We start from the raw sequence: 27,835 nt of genomic DNA, 5'->3' as shown, positions 1-27,835 counted from the left end.
AGCGAGTTGGTTTGTAGCGAGACAGAAGGTTGGTTAGATAAACAGGAGCTCGATTATTTAGAGCTTTATAGGTGAGAAGTAATATTTTAAATTCAATACGAAACTTAACAGGCAGCCAGTGTAGGGAGGATAAAATTGGGGTTATATGATCATATTTTCTAGACCTGGTCAGAACTCTGGCAGCTGCATTTTGTACTAATTGAAGTTTGTTAATAGAGGATGCTGGGCAGCCAGCAAATAGAGCATTACAGTAATCCAGTCTCGAAGTCATAAAAGCATGGACTAGCTTTTCTGCATCTGAGATGGATAGCATATTTCGTAATTTAGCGATATTTCTCAGATGAAAGAAGGCGTAAAAGTAGACGAAACCTTTTGGCTCGAGATCTCAGCTCTTCACTTCCATTGATTTTTAGCCATTAAAACAGCTCGTTCTGCTGCTCATAAATTTTCCCTTGGCTTAGTCCCTTTATTAATCAGTGGTCACCACAGTGAAATGAACCACCAACTATTCCAGCATATGTTTATGCAGCAGATGCTGTTTCAGCTGCATCCCAGTACTGGCACAGTAGTGTTTGAACTGTGAGGGAAACTTGAGCACCTGGAGGAAACCCACACCAACACGGGGAGAAACTCCTTATAGAAATGCCAACTGACCCAGCCGGGACTTAAACCAGCGAACTTCTTGCTGTGAGGCCATAGTGCTAACCACTAAGCCACTGTGTCACCCTGCTTAATATTGCAAACTGATATTTTCTTTTTATATTATTCTACTTTTTCCCAGGAAGGGCATCCGCTGCGTAAAATATTTGCTGGATAAGTTGGCGGTTCACTCCGCTGTGGCGACCTCAGATTAATAAAGGGACTAAGCTGAAAAGAAAATGAATGAATGAATGAATTAATTAATTATTCTACTTTTTTATTATACTATTTTTAATTATTCTACTACGGAACTGAACTTAAACTCTGAAAACTGTACTGACACATTTTCAGTTTACTAGAACTTCTATGTGAAGCTGCTTTGACACAATCTACGTTGTAAAAGCGCTATAGAAATAAAGATGAATTGAATTGACCATTTTCTATTATTTATTATTCCTAGTAATTTCTACGACAATTGCAAAAACTAGCGATCTTCCGCATTGCGGAATAATATCATGCATGCTTAAAACACTAGTATTTAATCTAAATGACTATTATAAATTGTTTTTTGCCATTTTAAATTCTCTAAATTCCATTTTAATTGTTTATTTACACCTGTATAATTTTGTACATTAGAAAGCGTGACTTTCCCTTCCCTTAAAAATGCCTTACAGTACAAGTTTCATGTCTGCATGCAGCAAACCCAGACCACATCACTATCACATGATCTGTAGCCATAGGGAATGTACTGTAGAATCCTAGATTAATATTGTCAATCTACTGACCAAAATAAAAAATAACATTTATTATAAAGCTTTCTGGAATAATTGGATCTAATTATTAAATTACAATATTTCAATGTTTATTATTTTAGCAAGTGATTAAACTAATAACACAGACTCATCCAGGTACTACTGACCATTAGTGAATATAAGCCTGTTCTGCTCACAAACATGCATTTATTTAGCAAAAATACAGTAAAACTTAAACTATGATGTGTTTTTTGCAATGTTTAAGGTATTTTATTGGATGTAATTTTAAATGTGGTTATTTATTGTGGTTAGAAGCTGAATTTTAGGCATGAATAGTCTTCAGTGTTACATAACCCTACAAATATTCTAGTGTCAGGATTTTCTTTAAAAAATATTATCATTAGGGGGCATCATGGTGGCGCAGTGGGTAGCACGATCACCTCACAGCAAGAAAATCTGTTTCAAGTCCCGACTGGGTCAGTTCTGTGTGGAGTTTGCATGTTCTTCCTGTGTTCGCGTGGGTTTCCTCCAGGTGCTCTGGTTTCCCTCACAGTCCAAACACATGCGCTGTAGGGGGATTGAATAATTAAACTGTCTGTTGTGATAAGTGTGAATGCAAGAGTGTATGGGTGTTTCCCAGTGTTTGGTTACAGCTGGAAAGGCATCCGTTGCGTAAAACATATGCTGGATAAGTTGGCGGTTCATTCCGCTGTGGCGACCCCTAATTATTAAGCGACTAAGCTGAAGGAAAGTGAATGAATGACATTATCAGTGTTGTTTTCAGTTTGGGAAACCATTCAAATATCATTAAGATTTATTTACTCTTATTAATCACATTGTATAGCTTAAAAGTGAAAGTAAATACATTTATATTGGTAAAACTGATCAGAAAAGAAAATATTATATTGAAATTAAAAGCATGAAATCTATCAGAGTTTTTGTATAAGTCCTCCAGACTTATCCAACAGCTGCTGAGAAACCTGTAGTGCTTTATTCTGTGAAAACCAGGTTAGCGTTAGATGTACATGATCTCTTACTGCTCTAGTTTGTATATAGAGTAAATACAGATTTCAAAAGTATCGATTTTTAAACCATTTCTGTGAAAGGAACTTAGCTAACATCTGCTTACACTTTGTTCACAGGTCTGCAGATAGCACCATGGACTCCAGAAAGAGGTGAATGCAAGCACACTTGCACATCTTGATCAATTTAAGAGTTTACTCATTATGAGAATAATGTTCAGTTTCTTGTAAAGCGATTTTTTTTGCTTTGTAAGACCTCAATGTATCACTAGTATTCATTTTGTGTTTTTATTTTTACTCTGAAAATAGCAGGATATGCTGACTTGCATTAAATGAATCATAAATAACCACAGTTTTCTTTAATGTTTTACTGAAGAAAACAATTCTCCAATATCTTGTATGAAATACATGTGATCAAATTAGTAGCGCATTTTCATGTATATCCTAACTAGCTATTTAATGCATATGGCGATTACTGACCGACTATGATTTTTTTGTGTTTAGAGTATGCTTTTAAGTTTGGACCTTTTAAAAATATAAATTTTAATTATAAAATTATAATTAACATGTTATAGGTTTAAAAATAGTCTTATAAATGAGTATACACTCACCGGCCACTTTATTAGGTACACCTTACTAGTACCAGGTTGGACCCTTTTATCTTCAGAACTGCTTTAATCCTTCATGGCGTAGATTCAACAAGCTACTGGAAATATTCCTCAGAGATTTTGCTCCATATTGTCATGATAGCATCACACAGTTGCTGCAGATTTGTCGGCTGCACATCCATGATGCCAATCTCCCGTTCCACCACATCCCAAAGCTGCTCTATTGGATTGAGCTCTGGTGACTGTGGAGGACATTTGAGTACAGTGAACTCATCGTCATGTTCAAGAAACCAGTCTGAGATGATTGAGCTTTATGACATGCTGCGTTATCCTGCTGGAAGTAGCCATCAGAAGATGGAGACACTGTGCTCATAAAGGGATGGACATGGTCAGCAGCAATACTCAGGTAGGCTGTGGCGTTGATGCTCAATTGGTACTAATGGACCCAAAGAAAATCTCCCCCACACCATTACACCACCACCACCAGCCTGAACCGCTGATACAAGGCAGGATGATCCATGCTTTCATGTTGTCGGAGCCGAGCATCCGAATGTGTCAGCAGAAATGGAGACTCATCAGAGCAGCAACGTTTCTCCAATCTACAGTTTCGGAGAGCCTGTGTGAATTGTAAAATACTCGAACCAGCCTTTCTGGCACTAACAACCATGAAAGTTCAAAGTTCCCTTACTTCCACATCCTGATGCTCGCTTTGAACTGCAGCAGATCCTCTTGACCATGCCTACATGCCTAAATGCAGTGAGCTGCTGCCATGTGATTGGCTGATTAGAAATTTGCGCTAACAAGCAGTTGAACAAGTGTGCCTAATAAAGTGGGCGGTGAGTGTATATGTCCCTCAGTTGTACTCTTTACCACTAGGGGCGCATTTTTATACATGCTCCTTGATTTCTTATGAGTAATTTTTTTATTTTTAATATTTATTTGTAGGAAAACTGTAAGTCTGATTGGTCTGATGTGACAGCATCCTATTTGGCCTAGGGCCCATTTGGCTTGTAGCGTTAGACCCATAGGAGAATATTGATATAGAATTCCTTGGTTTATCAGAAACTGTAATAATGATAAGTTTAAATAGCGTAACACTATGTTGCCTTTCTCAAGCCAACATAATTAATGACTATTTTGGAGCCAAACTAATCCATAAATTGAATCTTTTAATAGGTCAGCAAATAATTACTATTCTAAATTGCAGAATTATACACTTTGACTGTTGTTTTTCTGGATGTTTTCATAAAGGAGATCCTCCTCTCCTGAGTCCAGCTGTGTGTCCATAAAGAGTGACGCTTCAATGGACAATCCACCAACACTCAGATTGGGAGAATCTCCTGCGAAACACAGGTGAGAACTGGGCTAAAAATCTCAAAAGGTGTACCACAGGTTTCTATTCTAGCACCTTTTTTATTTTCCACACTCTTAGTTACATTTGTGTTCCTAACAGGTCCTTAATGGTACATAATAATACCCAAAAGGTACAAATGCATACCTCCTAGTACCCTAAAGGTACAAAAGTTGCAGTAGTCGTATTGCAGAACATGCAATGTTGAGTCTGGATTAAAATTTATCATCTACATGTGTTTTTAAATCCTGTGACTATATGAGAATTTTAAAAGCATAAGAAATTGTACCATTTGTAACTTTAATAACAATTAATTGTATTGAATTATTTATGCAACGAAGACTATGCAGTATAAGAACTGTATACTTGAATGCTGTTAGACTCCTCAAAAAACATTCTTTCACTTGTACAGTATCTTTTTTTATTTCATTGATCTGTGCTTGTAGACTGTTTATTATATTTATTCAGATACACTCGCCTACAGAATCTTCCAAAAAATGATTCCATTTTTCTAAATAGAGCTATTCAAGTGATTTGGTGGTGTTCATATCGCAATATATATCGCAGAATAACAAAATATTGCAATGGTAGATTTTTCTATTATGCTGTCCTAGTATATGATGAGGAGTTTAATCTGTCTTTTTTGCATTGATGAATGTTCACTTGAACACACACATGTTGGTATTGGTGGTGTATAAGGACTCTCTATAGTCATAATGTAGTTTATACAGTAAAAACAGCTTATTATATGGCTGTAATCCACCTCTACCCCTAAACCCAACCCTCACAGCAAACCTGTGGCAAAATTTTAAAGCCATTAAATATCTACGAGTACAGTCCCTGACAAAAGTCTTGTCGCTTGTGTACAAATTGACTTTAAGTGTCACTGAAGTATATTTCTAATCAAGATTTTTTTACAAAAAATGGCTCATTTTGATCCCAACAGCTTTTGTAATAATGTTTCAGTACAAAATGAAACTGTCAAAAAGTATTCCTATAGTCCCAGCTTTGTAAAGCCAATTGAATCAATTTTTGCAAAGACATAAGTGTTGTCGCCTTGTCATATGAGCTTCACCTTTGACTAATAATGGATCAATTAGGTCTCAGGTGTGTATAAAAAGAACCACAGAACCTCTGCAAAAATGCCTAAGATTCACCCTGAGACTAAAGTGTTGATTATCAAGAGGCTCAAGACCAGATCCACTGCTGATGTGGCAGACACCTTTAAAGTGTCTCGGTGTCAAGTACAGAGGATTAAAAAAAGATTTGAAGAGAATGGAGATGTCTTTGACAAGCCCAGGGCCGGCAGACCTCGCAAGACAACTACTCGAGAGGACCGTTTGCTGGTTTGTTGTTTGAAAATCTTAGGCCAGCCCATTTTCCACTGCCGCAGAGCTTCACAAGACCTGGTCACCTTAAGTCTCTGTGTCAACCAGAACAGTTTGTTGGATTCTGTCTCGAAATGGCCTCCATGGCCGAATTAGTGCCCAGAAACCAGCACTAAACAAAAGACAATTGAAAAGCCATGTAGCATTTGCCAAGGCCCATAGCCTGCTAAATGGATGGACACTGGAAAAGTGGCAGAAGGTGGATTTTTCAGATGAATCTTCTGTTGAATTATGCCACAGTCGCTGCAAATATTGCAGGAGACCTACTGGAGCCCGCATGGATCCGAGATTCACCCAAAAAACATTGAAGTTTGGTGGTGGAAAAATCATGGCCTAGAGTTACATCCAGTATTGGGGTGTGCGAGAGATCTGCAGGGTGGAAGGCAACATCAATAGAAAAATTTCATAAGAAATCTTAGCTACCTCTTATATTCCCAACCATAAAAGAGGCCAAATTCTGCAGCAGGATGGTGCTCCATTGCATACTTCCATCTCCACATCAAAGTTCCTCAAGGCAAAGAAGATCAAGATGCTCCAGGGTTGGCCAGCCCAGTCACCAGTCATGAACATCATTGAGCATATGTGGGGTAGGATCAAAGAGGAAGCATGGAAAACGAAACCAAAGAATATTGATGAACTCTGGGAGTCCTGCAAGACTGCTTTCTTTGCTATTCCTGATGACTTCATCAACAAATTGTATGAATCCTTGCCAAATCGCATGGATTCAGTTCTTCAAGCTTATGGAAGTCATACAAGATATTAAATGTGGATCTCACTGCACCACTACTTAATTTGCTGACATATTTTTGTATCTGCAGTAAATTTGTTCAATTTCCATATAGGCGACAGAACATTTGTCTTGGCAAAATTTGACCTTTCTGTTTTGATTAAATGATAAATCTTCTTTAAGTGAAACTGATTTATTTCCGTGTATTAAACTACATTTGGGAGGGTTTTAGCTTTTCATATGAGCTCTTCCTAACACCAATTGATTAATTAAAAGTCAGGTTAACAGCAGGTGTTTCTACAAAATAGATAAGCAACAAGACTTTTGTCAGGCATTGTAAGTCATACCCATGTCATTATTCAGAAATGTGTCCTTGCAAATTACCAAAACCAGTAAATACACACACACACACACACACACACACACGTTTAACAACATGTTGCATTGTTTTTATACATCTGGTCTTGACAAATGTGACAGCATGTCCACCAAACAGGTACATATGTTAAATGGAGATTCATTAAAGATACTGTACAAAATAAACCTGATTTAACATCCACAAACCAGCACTAGTACTGTTGTTTGTTTGAAGCATTTCCGTTTACAGTTGTGTAGTGATACTTATGTAAACCTTTCCTGCTCTGTCTCTTTGTTGTGTTAGAGATAGCAGGGGAGATTTACTTATTACTCCAGGGCCGAATAATATTAGTTTCGGGATTAACTCCCTTCTCTTTTTGTTGCAGCCAGTGAATGAAAGAGGACACATGTAACTTGGTCCAAAAATGTATTACTCTCTGTGTGGTACAACAAAATAAGTCACCAAAAAAGGAACATCTTTGAAAACAGTCTCATTGCGAAAAAACTGCTCTTCTTTTCTGACTCTCCCTCTCCACTTCACACACATAAACACCAAATTGCAGTCCCCTTCCCTTAAAGGACCCACACATTTTACAACACTAAGCAGCTGTGGTCATTCCAGCATATCTTGCCATCTTTACTTTATTAAAAACATGCACTGTTTAATATCTTGTTTTCTATTATTGTTTTGGCAAAGTGTAATTAAAGTAAACAAGACAGCAAATTTCTGATTAGTAAGACAATGCCAGATTTATTCACCTAAACTGGCACATTGATGACATGATGATTTGTTCAGAATGCCATATAAAAATGTGTACTACATCTTGAGGTGAAGCTGCATCACAGAATGCTGAAATAGATCCATCTTTTAATTCCAGTCTCTTAACAAATCCTGCCTTGTATTGCCTCTCAAAATGTAAAAACTAAGAGCTGACTGATAGTATGCGACTGTCAATCCTTATCCGTGAGCGTAGTTAACTAATGCTACGCCACAGAGTGGATGGCCTCAAGATCAATCGCTTATGGATCATGGTTTAATTTTAGGACACTCTAAAAAAGGACTTGCTGGAATTATACCACTCTAATATTGCTGTACACACTACACACAATTCTGTGCAAACAGCTTTCAAAAGATAGCTGCTCTTTAAACATTTTAAATGCTGTTGTTTTTCTGGATGTTTTCATAAAGGAGATCCTCCTCTCTTGGATCCAGCTGTGTGTCCATGAAGAGCGACGCCTCAATGGACAATCCACCAACACTCAGATTGGGAGAATCTCCTGCGAAACACAGGTGAGGAATGCTCTTATGAATGAAGAACTGGGCTAAAAATTCATTCATTCATTCATTTTCACTTTATTAATCAGAGGTCGCCACTGCGAAATGAACCAGCAACTATTCCAGCACATGTTTTACGCAGTGGATGCCGTTCCACCTGCATCTCAGTACAGGAAAACACCCATACACCTTTATTCACACACACACACACTCATACACTACGCCCATTTTAGTTGATCAATCCCCCTATAGCGCATGTGTTTGGACTGTGGGGGAAACCAGAGCACCCGGAGGAAACCCACGCCAACACGGGGAGAACATGCAAACTCCACACAGAAACAACAACTGACCCAGCTGGGATTTGAGCGAGCGACCTTCTTGCTGAGAGGCCACAGTGCTAACAACTGAGCCACCGTGTCGCCGACACTAAAAATTATTATTTTACACAATTAATTACACAGTAGCATATTCAGTGAATCATGCAATAGAGCCCCGGCTGTGATAAACTGTAGATTACACACAGTAGATTACTGGAAAGAATCCTGATTCAAATTCAGCGCTTTTCACATCAATTATTGTTTCAAAGCAGCTTTACAATCAAATATACTCAAGTAAATGTACTAACACTTGGAATTGACAAATTTTTATTTATCTTAAAGGGTCATGAAACACCAGAACACATGTGTTGAGCTGTTGACAGTGGTATATGTGTCCCACACTGCTATAAACACTATTAGGACACCTATATTTCACTAAAAAGTGTAAATTGGTTGTTTTTGCGTTATTTCAAGCAAATTCGTACTTCCGGTTTGAAACGAATTTTTGAAGCTGCGTCACGGTCATGACATAATAGCGTGTATTCCAGCGTGCAGACTGGACGTCTGAGCCAGAGTGAGTCTTATTACGTCTTACAGTGTGCTGCATTAATGCATGAGTAAGGCTTGGTTCAAACCAATCAGCGCGCTCTATTGTGCAACTTCATTAATATTCATTACTGTCACCGTGTTTACACGACAGAGACGCCACGTTGTGTTGGCAAAACAAGCGTGAAGTGTTGCTTTTATAGTTTGCTGCAGTGAAGTTTTGTTTTCATTTTCTCTCTGTGAGAGCGCAGCTGGAGTCACGTGTGGATTAAGTGTACGCGACGCTCGACAACAATAACTTACGTGTCTAAGGAGGATTATTGTTTACCTGAGAGCTGTTCTCATCGGCAAACGCTGAGATCCGGATTCACTTTAGTCTTCTCTTAATAAAGACGCGGCTCTAGTTGCTGGTGATTGTTCTGTCTCTACAGATTTGGTAAGTGAGCGTCCAGTGCTCTTTGTTTATTCAGTTTGTTCGTATCTAACAAACTATTGCACCGAGTGTAAACATGTTAGCACCACAACCAAACTTTAACCTCGTGTAGGGTTTCTACCGCATTTAGTGACCGGAATAACACACGCGGCTTTCTGACGCTACCTGCCGTGTGCATCTAAGTTTCCGGGAAATGCTGAGGTTTTTTTTCTCTCATTCGCCGTGCGGTATCAAACATTGCATGAAAAATACACGCTTAGAGCAGATCCTCCAATCAAATATCTCGTTTGTCGCGAGGAACATGAATGAATTCCCTGAATGAAAGAGCCAAACTGCAGTTAAAGTCCACCATTTAATCATTTGGCAAATAATTCCACTACAGATGTCCATGTAGGTTAAACAACATCACTTTCTCCTGTGTGTGTGTGTGTGTGTGTGTGTGTGTGTGTGTGTGTGTGTGTGTGTGTGTGTGTGTGTGTGTGTGTGTGTGTGTGTGTGTGTGTGTGTGTGTGTGTGTGTGTGTGTGTGTGTGTGTGTGTGTGTGTGTGTGTGTATTTTGACTCTGAAACTCGCGCGTGCCCAAATAGACACTCCCACACCATCCCACTTTTCTTCCTCCGACACTCCCCCCTAAACAGAGCTGGACACGCCCACTTTTCTGACTTTTTCCAAAGTAGAGGTGTGAAAACACCCTGCTGAAACAAGGGGGTTTCATGGCCCTTTAAGGGGGTTAGTTCACCCCAACATGAAAATTGTTCTATGGTTTATTCACTCATAAGCCATCATAGGTGTATATGACTTTCTTTTTAAGTTGAAACCAATTACAGTTCATTTAAAAATGTGGCTTTTTCAGCTCTACAAAGGAGGTGCAACTTCAACTCTGTCTTCATTCTTACTATTGTTACCAGTGATCTTAAATGCACGACTTTAGTGCTGTAACCAAGCGGCAACCTCCCGCTCTCCCTCGGGAGGCCAATACGGAAGTAACTGAAACTGCAATTCATCCGAAATTCCGCTAGTCCTGGCTCCATAATAGAGCAAAGTTTAATTGAGCCCACTGTTAGAATGGCCAACTTTACAGCAGAAAAAAAGGTGTTTACAGCCTGGTACAAAGAATGATTTTGGTTAATACAGCTAATATTACTCTTCATGACAACTGTGAGGGGGTGAATATTTTTATAACTCATCCGTTTCCTTTATATTAAGTTATATTAAGTTTGCATAATTAAGGGCGTGGCCACTTGATTGACAGCTAGGTCTCGTTGGTCGCCGTCACTTCACCTCAGCTGAATCCTGCAGATTAGCCACTGATTTCAGCATATTCATCATATTTTTGTGTTGTTTTATGTGGCTTTACACAGTTAGTTGCCTTTTGGGATTATTTCCTACAATTATCAGATGATATGGGATGCTGTGTGCACTTAATTGTGCTCACAAACCATTCACGTGGCCTCTGTTTCCCATGTGAGTAAAGTTATATAGTTGTAAACCATCTCTATAAATGTATTTGTTTTATTTAAGATCATTTATCATTTTTAATGTTCTTTAGAGCTGTAATGCACTGCAGAATCTGACAGATTGAAGCGTTGTCATACAGTGTTATGCTTGATTTCATCAATAGTCCTGCATTAACTAACACAGACTACATCTGAAGTGTTTGGAAGTAATTCGCGTTTTCCTCCTGTAGGAAAACGTCATAAGAACAATGTTTAGTGGCTCAATGTATTACAGCAGTGTTTTTACAAGTCTAAACACTTTATTGATATAGTATACAGACGAGCACATGTGGTCAGAACACAAACAAGTCGCAGGTGATAAAGTATTGAGCGTTCTCCCAAAGTAAAGTTTGTCTAAGGGTACTTTCACACCTACACTTTTGTTTCGGAACCTGTCTTGTTTGCCCAGTTAGTGTGGTTTGTTTGGCATATGTAAAACCACCAATCGCTCTCAGATCCGCGCCAAATCAATCGCTCCGAGATCGCTTGAATAAGGCTGCTTTCACACCTGTGAATGGATTCAGTTGTTCTGAAACAGAGATTATAATTGTTACAGTGTTGCTCTTTGCTCTTGGAGCGGTTCACTTTCACACTGCAAAGTTTCTAATCGGACCAAAAGAGCTAAAACAAGTCACGTGTGAGTAAACTCTCCTCACATTGGTCAGTGTCAGGGTTTATTTTGCAGCGTCCCGCTCAGCTGTCAGGAGAGGTGGTGGTTTGGTGGTGATTGACAGGGTGCGTGCGCGACGTGTCTGAGGAGAGATGCGGTGGGGAGGGGTGAGAAGGGTGCGCGACGTAGCCTATTTGAGGACCGGGAGGGAGACGCGAGATTACCGGGAGATCATCACTCGTTTGCGGGCATCCGGAGACTCACGAAACTTCCCGCCCTACTCATAATTCTCTCTCCATATAGCCGTAAGCCTATTACATATCCATAAAACACTGTGATATAACCGCACTCGGATCAGATCGCTTTCTCACTGCAATCGAACCGATCCAGAGTTCGTTTCAATCGAGCCATTAAAATTCCTGTGGATCAGATATGTGCACCCCTGCTAACAATAAACATTCAGCCATTTTTTCATGTAATCAGCCACAATGCTCAAGTACTATTAATAATTGGAATAATGTACATCCAGCCAGTAGTTATCCCAAAGTAACCCTTCAGTCTCATACAACAGCCTAAACAACAAGCTGGAGGTACATTTACTTTACATACTGTATATATGCAGTGCATTTAATTGTTTTTAATTGTTTTTTTATAAAGGAGATCCTCCTCTCCTGAGTCCAGCTGTGTGTCCATGAAGAGCGACGCTTCAATGGACAATCCACCAACACTCAGATTGGGAGAATCTCCTGCTAAACACAGGTGAGAACTGGGCATCTCAATGGGTCTATCCTGTTAAAATAAAGGATACAATAAAATGACAAAATATGCATATGTTAAAAGTCCAAGCAGCATCCCACCAGCATCAAATCAAAGGAATAAAATCATGTTCTTCAGACTGAGGATGGACACTATGCGCTATTTGCTTTAGTAAATGTTTTCATGTTCATCTACAGTGACAACCAAAAGCGATCACAGTCAAATAAAGGCCAGAAGCAGCTAGACGCCATTTTCAAGGTGAGGTTTGTTTGTTTTTTAATTTAGGCCTGAATATTATTTAGCTCAATTTAATTCAATTCAAGTTTATTTGTATAGACCATTTTGAGGGATGTAAACAATAATAATGGTCCTGATGTATTTCCTGTTTTACATTTTAAATTTACAGAGCTTCTGAGGGTCCAAAAAGTTCCACGTATTGATGAATAATGTTACAATAGCTGTTGTAGCATCAAGTTTTGATTGAATCACCTCTTGTTACAGATATGAAATAGAATGACAATAAGCAGGAAATATTCATAGGCCATTGACATCACCACATTGAAACGGTCTATAGCACTTTTCACAATAATAATTGTTTTAAAGCAGCTATGCAAAAGGTGCACATTACATTGCATTACAATCAAAATCAGAAACGTTAAAGTTTTAAAATAAAATTTACCCTTATTTCTTACATTTGGCAGCTGATTTTGTTGCAGAGCCATTACCCTCCTTATTTAACTTGAGGCTCACTTCTAATGTAATACCTAAAATGTGGAAAATGCAATGGTTAGTGCAGTGTGCAATGGTTATCCAATAATAATTTAATATTGTTAATAGTTGCCATCTTTCGGACGCCGCCATCTCTATTCTGCCGCCCTACTCTAAGCAGATATAACTGAGGGCGCGAGAGGTGAGCCCACCTAGGTCGCCTCTATTCAAGTGGAGCTGCACACTGGTGGTGCTGTGAAGAGACCCCCCCTCCTGTTTGTGAAGTGCTTTGGGTGTATGGCCACACTGTAAATGCGCTATATAAATACACATTACATTACATAATGCTAATAATGTTACCCCATTATTAAAAAGGGGGAGATCATGCAGACCCGTCCTATTTCTAGACTGTCGATTTTAGTAAAAGTCTTTGAATCATTGATAAATGACCAACTAAAGCAATATTTGTCAGTTCATAATATTCTTCAGGATTATCAGTCAGGGTTCAGATCAGGACATAGTACTGTCACAGCAGCTACACTAGTCTAAAATGATATCATATCCTCTTTAGACAGTAAACAGTCCTGTGCTGCTCTATTTATTGATTTGTCCAAAGCTTTTGACTCTGTAGATCATAAACGTTCGAGGTTACAGAAGTAACCCTTCGTTCCCCGAGGAGGGGAACGGAAGTGCCATGAATGGGAGGATTCGGATCAGAAGCCGCTTATCTGGAGAGTATTGAACGGGCCAATGAATGAAATTAATTGGCAGCGTAAGCTTGCGCAGGTGTGCGACATCTGCAATTATCTCAGCATATAAGCACACCTGAAGCCAGCAGACGCCATCCTTTTAAGCTGAAGAGACTTTCAAACAGCTAAGGGACAGTCATTATGGCGACGGAATATGGCACTTCCGTTCCCCTCCTCGGGGAACGAAGGGTTACTTCTGTAACCTCGAACGTTCCCCTTCGGTTGGGGAACTTCAGTGCCATGAATGGGAGAATATGGAAAGCGCCACAATGACTGCACCTTACCAACACCCCCGATGAGGAGATAGTCAAGCAAGCGTGACGCACCCACATCATGGGGGGCGCGGTCCTCCAACGTGTCCCTGGCCCTAATTTATCCTACTTCAACAGAAGTTTTACGGATTTAGATATATTTTTTGGGAAGTCGTGAGCATCTAGATAATTCTAGGAATACGACAGTACGTTGGGAAGCGTGCAATCCCGATAGGGAGGACGCTGCGGAGGCCATCCGTTACCCAAGGGGGGGATAGATGGCAGAATTTACCTATGGACTAGCCCTAAAAAGGGGGAGTACGCATAGCAAAGAGTGGTTAGCGGAGAGGGAAGACACGGGTCCGCCCAGGGGGGGGACTTAACCGTGGCGGAATAAGCATATGGGATCGCCTAGTGGGGATCACGCATAGCAGGCACCTATACCCAAAACGCGGGCTGACCAGCGGGCAGACCTACAACGTAGTGGGCCAGCAAGTGACTCCTCCGCTGAGTCAGTGCTGGGGGCCACGGAGGAATCTGCAGGGCTCACCTGACGGGGAACTTTACTGACAGATAAAAAAGGCGCACGTACCTCCGTGTTAGGGAGAATGGCGCAGCAAGCGTGTTTCAACACCCTACCGAGTTGTCTCCTCAATCACCAAAGGGTTACCTAATACCCTTGAGGAAACCGGCTCCACTCGCAGATTGTAAAACCTTGCAAATGTGTTGGGTGTCGCCCAGCCCGCAGCTCTACAGATGTCTGTTAGAGAGGCGCCGCGTGCACGCGCCCAAGAGGATGCAACGCTCCGAGTGGAGTGTGCACGTACTCCCGGGGGACACGGCTGACCTCGACTCGAATAAGCGAGTGAAATGGCATCCACAATCCAGTGGGATAATCTTTGTTTCGATACGGCACTTCCCTGCTGCCGACCGCCATAACAGACAAAGAGCTGCTCAGATGATCTAAAATTCTGAGAACGGTCCACATAAATGCGCAGAGCGCGAACTGGACAAAGTAAAGAAAGGGCTGGGTCTGCCTCCTCCGGGGGCAGCGCTTGCAGGTTCACTACCTGATCTCTAAAGGGGGTGGTAGGAACCTTGGGCACATAACCGGGGCGGGGTCTCAGGATAACGTGAGAGTAATCCGGCCCGAATTCCAGGCACGAGTCACTGACCGAAAATGCCTCCAGGTCCCCGACCCTCTTGATGGAGGCCAACGCAACCAGCAGAGCTGTCTTCAGGGACAGAAATCTTAGAGATACTGATTCGAGTGGCTCAAAGGGATCGGATCGCAGACTCGTGAGAACGAGGGCGAGATCCCAAGAGGGCATGAGAGGGGGGCGAGATGGATTAATTCGCCTAGCACCCCTAAGGAACTGGATGACCAGGTTATGCTTTCCCACGGTGCCGCCAGCTACCGCGCTATGATAAGCGGAGATGGCGGCCACGTAAACCTTGAGAGTGGAGGGCGACAGCCTGCTGTCCAACTTCTCTTGAAGGAAAGAGAGCACAACACTAATCTGGCAATTTCGGGGGTCTTCTCTGCGAGAGACGCACCATTCAGTGAATAGACTCCACTTCAGGGCGTAGGCGCGCCTCGTGGAGGGGGCTCTAGCCTGAGTGATGGTATTAACCACCGCAGTCGGTAGGTTACCTAAGTCTTCCTCGCGTCTAGGGACCACACGTGGAGGTTCCAAAGATCGGGGCGAGGGTGCCAGATGGTGCCCTGTCCCTGAGAGAGTAGGTCCTCTCTCAAAGGGATCCGCCAGGGGAGGGCCGTCGCGAGGAGTGAGAGCTCTGATATCCAGGTCCGGTTGGGCCAAAGGGGCGCAACTAGCAGAACCTGTTCCTCGTCCTCCCTGACCTTGCACAGAAACTGCGCGAGCAGGCTCACTGGGGGAAACGCATACTTGCGCATGCCCCGAGGCCAGCTGTGGGCCAGTGCATCCGTGCCGAGAGAGCCCTCGGTCAGGGAAAAAAAACAACTGGCAGTGAGCGTTCTCGGGGGAAGCAAACAGATCGATCTGGGCCTCCCCGAATCGCGCCCATATCAGCTGAACAGACTCGGGGTGGAGTCTCCATTCTCCAGGGCGTAACAGCTGTCGTGAGAGCGCATCGGCTGCACGATTGAGCGTGCCTGGGACGTGAATGGCGCGCAGCGATTTCAGCCGCGGGTGACTCCAGAGGAGCAGACGGCGGGCGAGCTGAGACATGCGGCGAGAGCGCATACCCCCCATGCGGTTGATATACGCCGCCGCCGCCGTACTGTCCGTCCTGACCAGCACGTGTTGCCGCTCCAGCACCGGTAAAAAGCGGTGGAGAGCGAGGAACACTGCCAACAGCTCTAGGCGATTGATATGCCAATGCAGCTGGGCACCCTTCCAGAGGCCCGCAGCCGCATGCCCGCGACACACGGCCCCCCAACCCGTGTTGGAAGCGTCTGTTGAAACAACAACATGGCTGGACGCCTGTCCTAGAGGCACACCGGCCTGTAGGAACGAGGGGTCGTTCCAAGGGCTGAGGGCGCGGCGACACAGCGCAGTAACCGAGACCCGGTGTGTGCCCGCGTGCCATGCGCGTCTGGGGACCCGATCGTGAAGCCAGTGCTGAAGTGGTCTCATATGGAGCAACCCGAGCGGCGTGACGGCGGCTGCGGATGCCATATGCCCCAGGAGCCTCTGAAAGAACTTCAGTGGGACCACTAGTTTGCTGTCGAGCTCCCTCAGACAGTTCAGCAACAGGCGAGCGCGTTCCTCGGAGAGGTGCGCTACCATGGTGATCGAGTCCAGCTCCATCCCGAGAAAAGAAATCCTCTGCACGGGGGCGAGTTTGCTCTTTTCTCGGTTGACCTGAAGCCCCAGTAGGCGGAGATGCCGAAGCACCTTGTCCCTGTGCATAATCAATTGCTCCCGCGAGTGGGCTAAAATCAGCCAGTCGTCGAGATAATTGAGTATGCGAATGCCCGCGAGCCGAAGGGGCGCTAGGGCACCCTCCGCGAGTTTGGTGAAGACCCGCGGAGACAGAGAGAGCCCGAAGGGGAGGACCTTGTACTGCCACGCTCGACCCTCGAACGCAAACCGCAGAAATTGGCGGTGGCGTGGAAGAATGGAGACATGGAAATACGCGTCCTTCAGGTCTATGGCTGCAAACCAATCCCGAGGACGAACGCATTGGAGAATGCGCCTCTGCGTGAGCATTCTGAACGGCAGCTTGTGCAGACAGCGGTTCAAAACGCGCAGATCTAGGATTGGCCGTGACCCACCGCTCTTTTTGGGTACGATGAAGTATGGGCTGTAAAACCCACTCTCCATCTCGGCTGGAGGAACCGGCTCGATTGCACCCTTCGCCAGGAGGGCAGCAATCTCCTCTCGCAAGACAGGGGCGGACAGGGGGTTGACCCTGGAGAAATACACGCCCGTAAACTTGGGGGGCCGTTTCGCGAACTGAATCGCGTAACCGAGTCTGATTGTGCGTATGAGCCACCGCGAGGGGCTGGCCCGCGCTAACCAGGCAGGCAGAGCCCTCGCTAATGGAGTCATCGCTACAATCGCTGACGTACCAGCGGTGGGGCAGCGCGGAGTGGGTGTGCTGATCCGGGAAGCACGAGGGTCCCGCGGAAGAGCTGGAGGAGAGCGATTCGCTCTGGCTCCGCACCCTGACTCCGGAGAGGGGGCTGGAGGGCTGAGGAAAGGGAGACCGTCCCCCCAGCGCTCGTGAGCCACTGGCGAAGCACGTAGAGTCTGCGAGCCGGAAGGCAGCGCGTCCCGGACTGGCAGAACTCGTGCAGTCACATCCGGGGAAGGGAAAAAGTGCTCTTTTACTGATGTTTTGGTGGCACTGAAAAGTACCGTTGTTATCGGGGCCCCGCCCTCCAGCGGGGAAAGAGCAAGTTTCCTCTTCTCCGGATGGCCTGTCTCAGGGACGCTTCGCGGTCCGTTTACCGGACTTAACGGCGCCCTGGGCAGGAGGGGCTGCCTGCTTTCGAGGTGAACGCCGCGCCCGCTTGGCCGGAGGCGCAGGCGGGGGCGGGGCAGCACTCGTTGGCGGGCGCCCTCGGCGAGGAACAGCGGAGGTGGATGGCTCGGCGGGCGGAGCGGGCTTACAGCCACGCCGATAGATGACATTGCCCATCGCATCCGACTGCTCTTTCACCGCCTTGAATTCCTGGGTGAATTCACCGACGGTGTCGCCGAACAGGCCAGCCTGGGATATGGGCGAGTCAAGAAAGCGAACTTTGTCAACGTCGCGCATATCGGCCAGGTTTAGCCAGAGGTGGCGTTCCTGAACCACAAGTGTGGACATCGTCCTCCCCAGCGCACACGCGGCGGACTTAGTAGTCCGAAGAGCATAGTCGGTCGCGGTGCGCAGCTCATGTAATAAGCTTGGGTTGGACCCGCCCTCGTGCAGCTCGGCCAGCGCCTGCGCTTGGTAGCGCTGGTAGGTGGCCATCGCGTGCAAAGCAGAAGCAGCCTGGCCCGCAGCCTTATAAGCTCTGGCTCCGAGGGAGGCAGACAACCTACAGGCTTTGGACGGGAGGCGGGGCAAACCCCGCCACGTAGAGGCGCCGCGCGGACAAAGATTGACCGCGATAGCGCGCTCCACTGACGGGATCGCCTCATACCCCCTGGCAGCTCCGCCGTCAAGGGCGGTGAGGGCGGAGGCACTCGCAGCACGGGCAGAGAAAGGTGCCCTCCAGGACTGCGTGAGCCTACTGTGCACTTCCGGGAAGAAGGGGACGAGAGGCTTCGAAGGCTTCGCCTTCTGGTCCTCTACGTAGCACCCATCTAGTCGGTCCGGCCGCGGAGCTGGGGGATAAACCATCTCCAACCCCACGGCCGAAGCAGCCCGGGAAAGCACGGCTAACATGTCCGCTTCAGGATCCGATTTGACAGCGCTCACCTGCCCGGAGGGGGCGAGCGGGTCCGGATCTTCGTCGGACAGTGAAAGCCCACCCTCCGATGCCGCGGAGGACATCTGATCTCCGGTGTCAGCGAGTGTGAGAGCTACCATCTGGTTAGACGGATCACTCTCACCACCCGAAGCTTGGATGGAGCGCCGTGAGGAGCGAGAGGTCCGCGAGCCCGTGGGCGGCGGATTAGCTCCCGCTGAAACCCTCAGATCTGCCCGAGCGCCCGCTGCTTTTTTAGAGCAGGAGGCAACTGGGGTGGCTCGCTCTCTTGCGAAAGTTAGCCGCGATCTTAGCTGTGCAACGGTCATGGCATCGCAATGACGACATGAACCGCCCGCGAGCACCGCATTAACATGCTGGACCCCCAAACATGCAATGCAGTGATCGTGTCCATCATCCGGTGACAGGAAACCCCCGCATCCAGAAACGCACAGTCGGAGCGCCATCCTGAAAAGGACGTGCTGCACGACTGTGTTGCTCTTTTAGGAAAGTTGCAACTATACGCACCGCTCTGGAGGACCGGACCCAAAGAACCGCAGGCAAGGGAGTAACCCAGCTCGACCGTCTGCCACCGCGAAGACCCACTCTGGACCGGGAGACACACTCGTTCGCTCTGAAGTGCTGATCAGCAAGAGGAACCCTCATCGACTCACTCAGAAAGGATCTGAAGCGAAAAGGATGGCGTCTGCTGGCTTCAGGTGTGCTTATATGCTGAGATAATTGCAGATGTCGCACACCTGCGCAAGCTTACGCTGCCAATTAATTTCATTCATTGGCCCGTTCAATACTCTCCAGATAAGCGGCTTCTGATCCGAATCCTCCCATTCATGGCACTGAAGTTCCCCAACCGAAGGGGAACTAATGTTGCAGTGACTTAGGCTTTTAGGTTTTAGTCAATCTGCTCTAAACTGGTTTGAAAGTTACTTTTCAGAACGCACTCAGTGTGTGACTGTTGAAAATTATTCACGTCAACACTGGGATTCCCCAAGGATCTGTTTTAGCTCCATTGTTATTTTTTATCTACATTAACAATTTAGGCCATGGAATAGATTCAGCTAAAATACACCAGTGTGCAAATGATACAATAATATATACAGCGGCACACTTCTTAAACCAAGCTGTACAGTATTTACAGAACGCTTTTCAAGTACTACAGTGTACATTGCAGGATTTAAAATTGGTTTTAAATAAATAAAAAAAGACTAAATATATGATTTTTGTGATTTCAGGACCTTGAGGAAACAAACATAGATGAGATGAGGAAAGTGTTGAGAAGATTCAAGATGCTGCTTAGTCCAGATTACTCTGTGAGAGATGAGGAGGAGGAGGAAGGTCAACGTCAAATAAACGAGGCATTTCTGAAGATCACTCTTCATGCCCTCCAGAAGATGAACCAGACGGACCTCGCTAGCAAACTACAAACCAGTACGAGACAATACTCTCTAGTGTCCTAGCTGGTAGATGTTAGTATTTATATGTGGAACCCTCAAATAAAAGACTTTAGCCCTAGCACTTTATAACCCTGATCGGACTTATGCTAGATTCACATGGGGAGTCAGTATGAGCACTGGCACAATCGTTATGGCAAAAGGCAATTATATTGAACTGCATTTTTAATACATGAAAATACTCTTTTCTGATGCATTTGGCGATTTTGTGGTCAGCCTGGTCACCACTGTTGTGTCTGCTGGTGATTTGCTGGTTGTACTGTGGTGCTGCTGTTTTCAATGCTCAGGTCTCTGCTCCACTTTAGTTTAGAACTTAGAGTCCCAGTTCTAAAGTTTATTTGTAAGCTTTATGCATGCTAGCTGGCACTTTCAGGCCCCGTTTACACTAGAGCGTTTTAGTTTTAAAACGGCGTTTTAGCTGCAGCCCATCTACCCAGATGAGAGCTCTGCTAGTCGGACTTCTCATCAAGCATCTCCAACTGGATCTAATCTCACTATATTTATTAAACGGGATATTTCATTCATCTTGTTGTCTTTATCTAACGACATGTTCCCTGACTTTAGTCATTGGAATCGATTACTTGTTCTCAGGTAACGTGTTTTGGCTGAGCGCAAAGATAAGTTAATGATTAATGTAACCACGTACATTCTGTATATTGACTGATCGCTTGCCTTTATTTCCTATAATGCATAAACTTATTGTATGTTATACTTTTATAATGGCCATTATCGATTATTAAAACTGATATTTAGCAGAAGAGAAGATGTGTTTCGTATTTTCACTGAAATTGAAAGGAGGCCGTTGTTATCGGCTCCGTTTTGTTATAAATATCCACACAGTGAAGATGACGCTCATATATGCAGCACGACGCTTCAACATTTCTGCTGTCTGTTGCTAATATTAAAATGAAAATAGGCAGTTCCTTAAATCATGTTTACATTTTATTGTTGAGAAAGTGAAACAACGTAGCCAGGGTGATGTGAATGAAGTTATAAAGTACACTGTTCCCTTTGAAGATTTACCCGTGTCCTCGGTATAGTCTGTTTTCCATATCAAACTGAGAAGAAGAGACTGCAGCCTTGATCAAACTTGCGAAGTCTGAACTTACAAGGAGAGGATGCAGGACTGAACTGTGTGTAGGCTACTTAATATTGAGGAAAAGCCCCAATCAGAGAGGCGAATCTCAGCAGCCCCGCCTCCGTTTTCAGATGTCTCCGTTTTCCATCATCCACACTGAGACGGAGCAGCAGCGTTTCAGAATGAAAACGGCCTCTCTAGCGTTTTCGAAACGCTCCGTTTTCGGCGCTCGAGAACTCCGGCGTAGTGTGGACGGATGGCGTAACCATAGCAAAACTTATGCGTTTTCAAACTAAAACACATTAGTGTAAACGGGGCCTCAGTATGGCATGTAAAATGGTATTAAAATTCACCCTGGTAACATTTAACGCTGAAAAAAGCATACAAGTTCAGGTTGGTTGGACAGTTAAACAATTGTGTTGCATCACTTAAATTGTTATTTGTGGTGTAAATTGCAGAGTTAATCTCCGTGAGTCAACAACAGCTCAAATCCAGACTGAAGCAGAGATTTGAGAGATTTACTGAAGGAGTCTCAAATCGAGGCAATACAAAACTTCTGAATGACATCTACACAGAGGTTTACATCACTGAGGGAGGGGCTGGAAACATTGACGATGAGCACGAGGTGAGACAGATCGAGACCTCGTCGTCCAGATTTCCAGAGATACCGATTAGATGTTGCGACATCTTCAAATCCTTACTGGGACAGGACAAAGCCATCAGAACGGTTCTGACCAAAGGAGTAGCTGGAATCGGAAAAACCGCTTCTGTGCAGAAGTTCATCCTAGACTGGGCAGAAGGAAAAGCCAATCAGGATGTTCACTTCATATTTCCGCTTCCTTTCAGAGACTTGAATTTGATAAAGGAGAAACGGATGAGTCTGATGGAGCTCCTTTGCTGTTTTTGCCCAGAACTAAAACCGATAGACTATAACAACTTCAAAACAGTCTTCATCTATGATGGTCTGGATGAGTGGCGCCTTCCTCTGGATTTCCGGAACAATGAGATTTTGTGGGATATGAACAAAGTGGCCTCTGTGGATGCACTGCTTACCAACCTCCTCCAGGGGAACCTGCTTCCTTCTGCTGTCCACTGGATCACCACACGACCAGCCGCAGCCTGTCAGATCCCAGCTGAGTTTATTGATCGGGTCACCGAGGTACGAGGGTTCAAAGATCTTCAGAGAGCAGAGTATTTCTGGAAAAGAATAAAAGATCAGAATCTTGCCAACAAGATCATCACACACATTCAATCATCAAGAAGCCTTCACATCATGTGCCGCATCCCAGTGTTCTGCTGGATCTCCGCCACTGTTCTTGAGAAGATCTTTGGTGAAGCGAATAGTGCAGACATTCCCAAAACTCTCACTCAAATGTTCATACACCTGCTGATCGTTCAGACCAATCTGAAGACCCAGAAATATGACCGAGAATGTGATGTAAATCTTGAGAAGGCAAGAAAGAGCATCTTGTCACTTGCGAAACTGGCATTTGAGCAACTGGAGAAAGGGAACCTGATCTTCTATGAAGAGGATTTGAAACAGTGTGGCATTGATGTCCGAGAAGCGTCCGTGTGCTCTGGAGTGTGTACCCAGATCTTTCGGGAAGAGTTTGGGCTGCAGCTTCAAAAGGTGTTTAGCTTTGTACATCTGAGTGTTCAGGAGTTTCTCGCTGCCTTGTTTAAGTTTCTTTCCTTTGCTGAAGAAAACAACAAGTCCTCAATGACACAGTTTATGAAGAACGAAGTGGACAGGGCCTTGCAGAGTCCGAACGGACACCTTGATCTCTTCTTACGTTTTCTTCTGGGTCTTTCACTGGACTCCAATCAGACTCTCCTACAGGGATTATTCACTCCGTTGGATACCTCTCACAGCAGAGACGAGACTATTGAGTATATAAAAAGTAAAATCAGAGAAAATCCGTCTCCGGAGAGATCCATCAATCTGTTTTACTGCCTAAATGAGCTGAATGATCATTCTCTGGTGCAGGAGGTCCAAACATATCTAACCAGCACACGCAGCCATCGCCTCTCTGGAGTGAAACTGTCTCCGGCCCTGTGGTCAGCACTGGTGTTTGTGTTGCTGAACTCGACAAAGGACCTGGACGAGTTTGAGCTCAGGCAATACGATTTTACAGAGGAGTGTCTTCTGAGGCTGCTACCGGTGGTCAAAGCTTCCAGAAAAGCAGAGTGAGTATATTCAAGAAGCTCATTTTAACATTCAGGGACAGTTGTTACGTGTTTGATGTTTATAGTGTTAGTTCAGCCAAAAAAGTAAATGATTATAATAATTACACTCCCTCATGTTGTTAAAAACCCCTGAGATCTTCAATCATATTCAGAACTCAAATGAAGATATTTTAGATAAAGTCTGAGCTCCTTCTTTCTCCATCATGACCCAGGTAAACTAACCCTTTAAAAGAAATGATGTTGTAACATTTAAGTAATAAAATGATACAGGCCGTTGTCTCAGGCAGATCAATACTGCCAGATCAATACCCAAACAAAATGAGGGTAAGTTTCAGCAGTAGAATAGTAAACAAAAAAAATTATAGAAAATATACAAGTTATCAACAATAAGAGAAATTTTTTACACAAATGAAAATAGGAGTGCACACCAAATCGAATAGATTAACAAAACAATCCTTGAATTAAAATTTCCAAACTAACAACAAAATAAGAAAAAATAAGCCCAAAATTTTCAGCATTTCCAGAAAAAAAAAGAACAATTAGCTTTTCTCCAATCGTAACGGCTGGCGTTCACTCCAAAGAGTTCAGTTTGAGTCTCATCAGAGCAGAGAGTTTAGTTTCTGATGCTCTGAGTCCTCCTTTGGCAAACTCCAGGCGGGGAGTGTCTTCCGTCTGGCCGCTCTACCATACAGATGCCTGATTGGTGGATTGCTGCACAGATGGTTGTCCTTCTGTAAGGTTCTCCTCTCTCCACAGAAGAACATTGGAGCTCAGACAGAGTGACCATCGGGTTATTGATCACCTCCCTGACTAAGTCCCTTCTCCCCGATCACTCAGCTTAGATGGCCGGCCAGCTCTAGGAAGAGTCCTGCTGGTTAAACATCTTCCACTTAAGGATGATGGAGGCCGCTGTGCTCAGTGGAGCTTTCAGAGCAGCAGAAATGTTTCTGTAAGCTTCCCCAGCCTTGTGCCTCCAGACAACCCTGTCTCTGAGGTCTACAGACGATTCCTTTGTCTTCATGCTTGGTTTGAGCTTTGACATGCACTGTCGACCCTGGACCCTTATATAGACAGGTTTATGTCTTTAAAGATCATGTCCAATCAGCTGAATTGAGCACAGGTGAACTCCAGTAAAGCTGCTGAAACATCTCCAGAATGATCAGTGGAAACAGAATGAACCTGAGCTCCATTTAGAGCTTCATGCCAAAGCCTGTGAATACTGATGTACATGTGATTTATCAGCTGTTTTATTCTTAATAAATTTGCTACAATTTCTAAAACTTTTTTTCACTTTGTCATTATGGGGGATTGTGTGTGGAATGTTGAGGAAATTTATTAATTTAATCCATTTTGGAATACGACTGTAACATAAAGAAATGTGGAAAAAGTGAAGCGCTATCAATACTTTCCGCGTGCACTGTATGTGCCAAACTAATAAAATGACCCCAGATCTAAACAGATTACCATTGTTTTCTGTGTATATCTGAATACTATTGGAGATTAATGCAGATTTGTTGTTTCTCTGTCAGTTTGAAAGGTGGTAATCTCACAGATCAGATCTGTTCAGCTCTGGCCTCTGCTCTCAGCTCGAGCTCCTGCTGTCTGCGAGAACTGGACCTCAGTGAAAACAGGCTCCAGCTTTCAGGAATACGACTTTTCTCTGCAGGACTGAAGAGCCCTAACTGTAAGCTGGAGATACTCAAGTAAGTACTTTTCCAATTTAACATTTTATGATGTGTTCCGATGTTTTATATGTGCTTAGTGTAAATAGTTTGAAACTGAATGCAAGTGTTTCTGCAGGTTGAGCAACTGCAGTATTAGAGAGGAAGGCTGTGCTTCTCTGGTTTCTGCTCTTCTCTCAAACCCGTCTCATCTGAGAGAACTCAACCTGAACTCCAATCAACCAGGATATTCAACAGTGAAGCTTTTGTCTGATCTTCTGGAGAATCCACACTGTAAACTGGAGAAACTACAGTGAGTGATGTTGTATTGTATTACACGGCTCGGTATTATTCTCTCTGGAATATTGGATTCTGTTTGCTCATTCACAACATTGCAAGGTCTGTCATTCTCAGACTCAGCTGCAAATCATCTTGACCATGTGTTGCCAAACTTGTTCTTGGAGGGCCTGTCTCCTGCAGAGTTTATCTCCAACTCAAATAAAACACACCTGGGCAAGCTAATCAAGGTTTTAATAGGTATACTTGAAACTTCCACGCAGGAATGTTGAGGCAAGTTGGAACTAAACCCTGCAGAACACTGGCGCTCCAGGACAGATTTTGTTGACCATGGATCTTGACTATTAGTGAATATATTCTTATATATATATATATCAGAGGTGGTGTAACCACGGGGAGTAACACTGACAACAGAAGGTAGGATCCAATATGCAGGTTTATTCACAGTCAGGCAAGCAGTGGTCAATACGGGAGCAAACAGGTATGTGAGGACAATCCAGAATCGTAGTCAGTTTAACAATCAAGAGGTCGAAAGGCAGGCGGCAGACAAGGATAACTAAATAAACAAGGCTAGGTTCAAAACACAGAGAAACAAGACCAGGATAACGCGTTGTAATGCTACTTTACAGTGAACAAGACTCGGCAACATGTGTGTGGAACAAAGGGGTATAAATAGTCCAAACAATCATTGTGTGAGTGGCTTCAGCTGTGAGAGTGCAATCAGTGTTGATCTAGAACCGGTTGTGTGTGTGTGTGGCATGACTGGGTGTTGTAGTCAATAACATGGCAGATATGTAGTTCAATGAGTGTGAATGTTTGTGTGTGAATGTTTACCAGCGACATCTGGTGGTTGTTCGCTGGTGAACATGACAGGTGGAAAGTAACGAATTACATTTTCTCATGTTACTGTACTTAAGTAGTTTTTTTGAGAATTTGTACTTTTTAGAGTAATTTTTAAAATCTGTTATTTTACTTTTACTTAAGTATGATTTGCCTAAAGTATTGTATTTCGCTACATTTTAAATCATATCTGTTACTGAGTAAAAAATCAATATATAAAATATTGCAAAGGAAAAATAAGAAAAGATGCGCCCGGAAACTACGTTACTGCAGCGGCAGAGTGAGAAAAGCATGCAGTGAACTTGTCTATTTACTGTTGCTGGAGTTGAATGGATATCGCCTGACTTTAGAAAGTTTTCAGCTAAATGCCTGTCAGCCCCAGCAATGACAAGGTAAGCTATGAATACGCTTGCATATTACCTATTTTTGTGGTGCTTATTTTGTAATGTGCATTGTATATGGTTGCCATGACAGCTTTAAGGGATAGCTCACTCTAAACTGACAACTCTGTCACATACTAGCCCCTTGCTTGTAACAAGCTTGTTTGATTCTGTTTCTTATGTTAAACACAAAAGATGATATTTTTTTAAGAATGCTGGGTAGTTGTATCCATTGATTTCCATAGTAATTTTTCCTGCTGATCATATAAGCTTGTCCTGCTATTTATATAAGTTACATAAATATATTCGGAAAGATTTTTATCCCCGAAACAACACGGCCGAAAAAGTATTTTGTGATAATGCAACTGCGGAAACACTTCGCTGCACTTGATCCACGATAAATCACTACTTCGCGCAAATAAAAATGCATGTACATGATATTGATCCAGACCGTGATGGATGCGGGAAGACTTTCCCATCGCACACGCAATACAGCTGAAGCAGCGCGTGGGCCACTCATAGGTAGAGCAGAAGCAGCGCACAGGTGTTTTACACAGACTGCATCAGCAACACGAACCTCATCGGTGTTTTTTGCACAAATAAATCTATCTCTGTCTATTTTAGTTACCTGTCTATCTTTATATATAAATACACTATGTTTACTTTTTATCTGCACCAAGGCCCGCAGCAACTTTACCCCGTGCTGTTTCCTTAACCTGCAACTCTTTATTTTACATATTATATCATAAAGAACTGTATGCTTCTCAAGCTCGATCAGGAGTGTCATTCATGTCTTCTCTGGTGCACTCAGAGAGGACAATCACCTGTGATAACATGTCGTTTTGTTTTTGATTGTCAGCATGATTCAGGACTATTTATAATAAGATTTGTACAATACAATTATAATGATATTTATACATGATCAAACGAGTGTGCAGTTTAGCAAAGCTGATTAAAAAAACTGTTTTAAAATGTGTTATGTAGTTCAGGCCCAAACAAATATTTGTTGCATTTTTAATAGTTTAAGTTAATTTGATTGACTATATCAA

General features: G+C 43.7%; 1 protein-coding gene across 2 annotated transcripts in view; it reads left to right on the top strand.

The window, feature by feature from the left end:
- Nucleotides 1-27,835, top strand: part of si:ch73-168d20.1 — a 48,490-nt gene that overhangs the window by 1,713 nt on the left and 18,942 nt on the right. For both annotated transcript variants that reach the window (XM_009297169.5, XM_073939473.1), the window contains exons 2-10: nt 2,534-2,566; nt 4,273-4,374; nt 8,034-8,135; nt 12,180-12,281; nt 12,476-12,536; nt 20,125-20,320; nt 21,880-23,608; nt 25,138-25,311; nt 25,409-25,582. In XM_009297169.5, the coding sequence (XP_009295444.1) occupies nt 2,550-2,566; nt 4,273-4,374; nt 8,034-8,135; nt 12,180-12,281; nt 12,476-12,536; nt 20,125-20,320; nt 21,880-23,608; nt 25,138-25,311; nt 25,409-25,582 (2,657 nt within the window). In that variant the 5' untranslated portion in view covers nt 2,534-2,549. The remainder of the gene's footprint in view (nt 1-2,533; nt 2,567-4,272; nt 4,375-8,033; nt 8,136-12,179; nt 12,282-12,475; nt 12,537-20,124; nt 20,321-21,879; nt 23,609-25,137; nt 25,312-25,408; nt 25,583-27,835) is intronic.

Source organism: Danio rerio, chromosome 23 (genome assembly GCF_049306965.1).
Source record: "Danio rerio strain Tuebingen ecotype United States chromosome 23, GRCz12tu, whole genome shotgun sequence".
Taxonomy (NCBI): domain Eukaryota; kingdom Metazoa; phylum Chordata; class Actinopteri; order Cypriniformes; family Danionidae; genus Danio; species Danio rerio.
Note: the sequence above shows the minus strand (reverse complement) of the source record. Positions and strands in the feature narration are given on the sequence as shown.